At 40.3% G+C, this 6,716-nt stretch overlaps 1 protein-coding gene across 1 annotated transcript; it reads left to right on the forward strand.

Moving 5' to 3' along the window:
* The first annotated feature begins 667 nt into the window (after positions 1-667).
* On the forward strand, positions 668-6,164 carry LOC149803479 (uncharacterized). The gene is made up of 3 exons (XM_089953933.1): positions 668-4,048; positions 5,213-5,314; positions 5,916-6,164. Exons 1-3 carry the CDS (start codon positions 668-670, stop codon positions 6,150-6,152), a joined length of 3,720 nt encoding a protein of 1,239 aa, XP_089810059.1. The 3' UTR covers positions 6,153-6,164.
* Positions 6,165-6,716: the final 552 nt, after the last annotated feature.

Consider the following 6,716-nt stretch of genomic DNA (forward strand, 5'->3'; position numbering starts at 1 on the left):
AGCCTTAACAGACACACATTTATCGGCGTGGATGAACAGCTGGCATCTGTTCCTTAAAACTTAGAATGAATTTTACCTTTTCTAGCAAGGCAATGTAAACTAATAATATGGACATTGACAGAAAAGCTATTTTTTTCTATTTGTATGGAGGAATGTTTTATTATATTTGCTGAGTTTTAAATACTTTATGTTAATTATCAAACATCATTTATACCCGTTAATAAATGTATTAGATACCCTTCATTATAGAAGACGATGACATCTGACTTATTTACTCCTTACATATGGTACCATTACTTTAGATCTTTGTAGCGTTTACACTGGTTTCTGGAAAAGTCTCCTGCATTCTGTTTCAGTTTGGCACTTTGTAAATACTGCATCAATCAGCCCTCCTGCCATATATGTTACTATTGCCACTACCAATTCGGCCGAGGGAAGTCCGATTAGTTCGGATGTTACAAGAACCAAGATCATCACATCTTCCACATACAAAGGGAGCAGCGTTATGACGACAACATCCTCTGAAACAGGAAGTGACATGTCGACCAGAGGCTCAACTGAAAGCGATTTGTCAACTTTGTCTGCATCGCCTAACTACGAAATGTCAAACGTTTCGGTTTCAGCTGTCAGCCAGATATCGACGACTGTAGGACCAACGGGTAGTAGCATGGAAACTACATCTTATACTACAGATGGCAGTATGTTAACTGAATCAAGTTCCATAAATGGTGTAATGTCAAATGCTCCCAGTTCAACAGTTGATGTAATGTCAACTAACGATGGTTCATCAGGCAGTGACATGTCAACTACCCAAGGTTCAGTGGATGTTGCAATATCTACAGTGTCAGAGTCAACTCAAGGAGACACAACAACATCGTTAGTTTCAACCTTTACTGAAATGTCAACCTCGGATGACAAGACGAATTTTATCACAGCAACTATTTCTGTCTCATCAACCTTAGACATCTCAGCAATTCCCAATTCAACAAACCAGGACATGTCAGTATCGTCGATTTCAACAGAGGGCACCGTTTCAACCACGCATAACTCGAGTAATATCAGTAAATCAACAATTACAGAGACAACATATATCTCAAGCACAATATACAGTGACGGAACAACCGCCGCCAGTTCAACAGTTAGTGGCATCTCAACAACTCAGGGTTCAACAGTCGACCAAGCTTCAACGGGGTTGAGCTCTATAAGCATGGAAACTTCAGCAACATCGGAAACCACCGGTACTGACATGTCGAATGTGTCGGATTTCACAGTCACTGATATATCAACGCCATTTCAATCAACAACAGATGACATATCTGTTTCGATGTCAACCGAAAGAACCTTTTCCACTGACTCTACGGAATCTCCCGGCTCAACGGATGGTGACATTTCTACTATTTCTGAAGTAACGGTTAGTGATTTGCCAACTACGTATAGTTCAGCAGTAGACGATATCTCAGTTTCTGTGCCAGTCGGAACTGAAATTCCTACCACTGCCTGTCCAGCTTGTAGTGCTCCATCTTCCTCAAGGACAACAGGTATTGACATGTCAACAGTTATAACGTCGACGGCAGACGTTTATCGAAACACCTCCGGTGAAGCAGATGGTATATCAGCTATCACAGGTTCAACTATTGTTGATACCTCTTCTTCCGCGTCTTCAAGTCCATTGCTATCAGTCTCAATTGGGAGTTATATTTCAACTGGAACATCATTTACGAGTTCTTCAACTATCAGTTCGGCATCAATCGGCAGCAGTATCTCCGCTATTACAACTAGGATAGATTCTAGCTCTGTATCGACAACGCCATCTGCAACTGTTGATGATGTATCTACCAAATCAACGCCGACAGACTCCGTAATCGAAACATCTGGCTCTAGTTCGACTAGCGATAACCCCAGTACTACCCACTCGGCATCAACTGGTTCATTCAGTACGACAACATCTTTTAGTTTGACCTCTGCAGCATCCATGTCAACCGTTGGTGACCCATCAACTGTATCGTCATCAACTCCAGGATCTATCAGCAGCCTATCAACCGTTCAAGATTCAACTGCCATCGGTGCAGAAACATCCACAAGAACACATTCATCGGAATCTGGAACCACATCGTCAGCAAGAACGTCGTCATTAGGAACATCGTATATAAGTTCTTCACCTATCAGTTCGGCATCCCCTGGTAGAACTATCTCTACTGCAACCGAGACAGATTCCGGTTCTGTATCTACGACGCCATCTGCAACTGTTGATGATGTATCTACCAAATCAACGCCGACAGACTCCGTAACCGAAACATCTGGATCTAGTTCGACTAGCGATAACCCCAATACTTCCCACTCGGCATCAACTGGTTCATTCAGTACGACAACATCTTCTAGTATGACCTCTGCAGCATCCACGTCGACCGTTGATGACCCATCAACTGTATCGTCGTCAACTCCAGGATCTATCAGCAGCCGATCAACCGTTCAAGATTCAACTGCCATCGGCGCAGAAACATCCACAAGAACACATTCATCGGAATCTGGAACCACATCGTCAGCAAGAATGTCGTCATTAGGAACATCGTATATAAGTTCTTCACCTATCAGTTCGGCATCCCCTGGCAGTACTATCTCTGCTGCAACCGAGACAGATTCCGGTTCTGTATCGACGACGCTTTCTGTAACTGTTGATGATGTATCTACCAAATCAACGCCGACAGACTCCGTAATCGAAACATCTGGATCTAGTTCGACTAGCGATAACCCTGATACTTCTCACTCGATATCTACTGGTTCATTCAGTACGACAACATCTTCTAGTATGACCTCTGCAGCATCCATGTCGACCGTTGATGACCCATCAACTGTATCGTCGTCAACTCCAGGATCTATCAGCAGCCTATCAACCGTTAAAGATTCAACTGCCATCAGCGCAGAAACATCCACAAGAACACATTCATCGGAATCTGGAACCACATCGTCAGCAAGAACATCGACATTAGGAACATCGTATTTAAGTTCTTCTCCTATCAGTTCGGTATCCCCTGGTAGCGCTATCAGTTCGGCATCCCCTGGTAGCACTAACTCTACTGCAACCGAGACAGATTCCGGTTCTGTATCGACGACACCATCTGCAACTGTTGATGATGTATCTACCAAATCAACGCCGACAGACTCCGTAATCGAAACATCTGTATCTACTTCAACCAGTGATGACCCCAATACTTCCCAGTCGGCATCTACTGGTTCATTTAGTACGTCAACATCTTCGTCGACCGTTGGTGATCAAAAAACTGAATCATCATCTAATCCAGGATCTGTCATCAGCGGATCAACCGTTCAAGATTCAACAGCGATCGGCACACAAGCAACCACAAGAACGGTGTCGACGGAAGCTGTGACGACGTTATCTACATTTTCAGAGGTTAAAACAACGATATCTACCTCAACTATGCCTTCATCGGAATCTGGAACCACATCTCCAGCAAGTACATCGTCTTCAGAGACATCATCAATAAGTTCTTCAACTGTCATTTCTGCATTCCCTGGCAGTACTGTCTCTACTGTTGCAGCCGGGACAGATTCGGGTTCTGTATCGACGACGTCAACTGCAACTGATATTGATATATCTACTAAATCAACTCCGACAGACACCGTAATCACAACATCTGTGTCTGCTTCAACCAGCGTTGATCCAAACACTTCCAATTCGGCATCTACGACAATATCTTCTAGTCTGACCTCTGCAACGTCCATGTCGACCGCTGGTGATCCATCAACTGTATCGTCGTCAACTCCAGGATCTGTCAGCAGCGGATCAACCGATCAAGATTTAACAGACATCGTCACACAAACAGCCACAACAATTGTGACGTTATCTACGTCGTCAGAGGTTAAAACAACATCATATACATCCAATGTGCCTTCATCTGAATCTGGGAATACATCTCCAACGTACACGTTGTCATCAGGGACCATGGTATCAACTGCATCAAATATGACATCATCAGAAGCCTCCACCACTCAAAGCTCAACCAGACAGACCTCCACATTACCAACAGGGGTAAATCTCTTTCACTGCGTGTCTATCTCTCGCAAGTTCGCACACACACATCCTCTGCAACAAGAATTTCTTTAGTGCCTCTCTCCTATTATCAGAAACAAATTTAAATTATATCATTTTCAAACAGCAACCGTAATATTGAATTTCATATTTATTGCAGAATGTGATAATTTTAAATCTAATGGTAAGTCGTGTAAATTGAAGTGACGTAATACTTCCTATTATTGCCACAAGACCTACATACAATTTGTACAAAATGTTAATGAGAAACTACAACATGGATTTATATTAAAGTAATTTGTTCTTTACAAATTGTGCAATGCGGCGATAGTTTTCAGGAAAATTAATTATCAAGGAAAGTTATCTTAGACAAAAGTTATCTGCACCACTTTCAGTATCAACATTGGTAATGTGAAGATTTGATGATCACTTGGATCAACCTTAAACTGTCAATTTCTCTGAATGAATTTCAATGAATTAAAGTTCAAGTCGTAGATGGCATTGTATTTGGACACCATTTCTTGTTCTACACATCTTACTTTTTATTACACTAAATATGATAAGGCATGCAGTGGGGATACAATTGTGATCAATATCTAAACAGTATCGGGGGTATTCCATGGGCAGTATAATTAATTGATCACCAAAGCAGAGAGGTAACCCTGCCAGCTCAAGTATTATTGATGCAAAGACTTCCGTTGAAAGTAATATAATTGTTCTAAACATACTGAAAATTTACCGTTAATTTCACTATATTTATTTTTCAAACCTACTAATCATTTTAATGTATATTTTATATACCGACGATCATCAATGTCTCCGAAATTGCTTTAAACAACCAGTCAAGCTTTCATCCGGGTTATAATGATGAAACACTGAAACCTAGCCAGCCATAGCAGAGCCCACAAGGGATAGCTGCAATGCGTATGGGTTTGCCTGAAGTGTGGGCAAAGTCGGGAGCCGTTAATTCTGAGATAATGTCTGATTTCCTTGCGCGAAAATAAATAAACAAGTAAACCAAAAAATACAGGATACATTTTTGATCATAAATCTAAAGACATGGTATTCGAATTTCGCACAATAACTTATTATATACACTGTAAATGCAATGGGGAAAATGGAAAATCCTTCGATTACGTGAGCTATTCGTTCGTCTACTTTCAGTTTCACAAGTGTTATAATGTTTCTTGCCTTGGAGCTGGCTGTCTGGAAAACACAACAGCGCAGCCAGACGTGTCAGTATGTGTTATATCGGGATACTGTTTTGTAAGTATTTTTTAAAAATAAATTTTATCCAAAGAACTTTTTGCATGCACATGATGACAAATATTTCGTGACCAGATTTACATGAAGGAGTTACTTTCACCCTAAAAAGTAGTCTTGATTTGCTTCTTGTAACAGTATGTATGTATGTATGTATGTATGTATGTATGTATGTATGTATGTATGTATGTATTTGTTAGTTTCTTTTTCATTTATAGGTGGGACCGCTCCGATGGCCTAGAGGTTAGAGCATCCACCTCTGATGGGGAAGGTCGCGGGTTCTAGTCATACCAAAGACTTATAAAAATGGTACTAGCAGCTCCCTCGCTTGGCGCTCAGCATTAAGAGGTTAATGCTACGACTGGTCGGCCCGGTGTCAGGATAATTTGACTGGGTGGGACATCATGCTACATTTCTGCAGCATGATGCCTCAATGCTAGACATCACTATAAACGGTCACATCGTAGCGATATGACTGCAAAATTATTAAAGCTACGTTAAAAATCCAAATCACACACACACACACACACACACACACACACACACACATTACTAAAAGGTAGCAAAAAACAGTAGCTCAAAATATACCTTTATTTATTCACAGGTAACCAAGATCAGCAACTCCAGCTATACCATCATTATTGCTGGCTGTTCTGATTCGTGCACGGAGATGGAGCTAGAAGGGCAATATACACAGAGAATTGCATGCTGCACAGGATCCCTGTGCAATAGAGACGAACGCTTGCTGGAATCCATATTCAGTTCTGCCATGCAGCGGAAAGCCAATGCAATATACTTTGTCTATTTTGTTCTTTTCTTGGCGAGAATGATGCATGTGTAAATATTTATTCGTAAGAAAAATTTGATAAATCACATGGACAGAACTTTTATATTTGTAAAAAAAAAAATCTGTATTTTCTCTTCCTTAAAGTTGAAGCTTTTGTTTAATTTAATGCAAGTGTACCTCAAAACTGAGTTTGCATAATGTACAAATATTTTAATTAGGTTATGTTTACTAAATTGTGATGATTGACCTTAGCTAACTTACTTTTTTTTCACTTAAGTAATCGACAAAATATTTGTAAAATGTACGATTTTTATTTGTGGACCCTGCTTAGTTTAACAGTTGGAAGACAATGGAAACTAATGCTATTTTATCATATAGCATTGCATCCAACGTAAGTATAAAACCACAAGGAGAGAATATTATAAATGGTCGGAGAATATAATTTTCAGTATGAAAACCTTTCTTTTGAAGAGATGATATATGGATGCTTCTCATGATTGTGTTTTGCAAAATACTAAACAACAACAACTTACCGATTCTTTACTACACTGCGTGATTGATTTGATTAATATTAACATCGAGGGAAGACTTTATTTGGTGGAATTGAGGATACTTTCC

Source organism: Sinohyriopsis cumingii, chromosome 3 (assembly GCF_028554795.1).
Source record: "Sinohyriopsis cumingii isolate HCF-2022 chromosome 3, ASM2855479v2, whole genome shotgun sequence".
NCBI lineage: Eukaryota > Metazoa > Mollusca > Bivalvia > Unionida > Unionidae > Sinohyriopsis > Sinohyriopsis cumingii.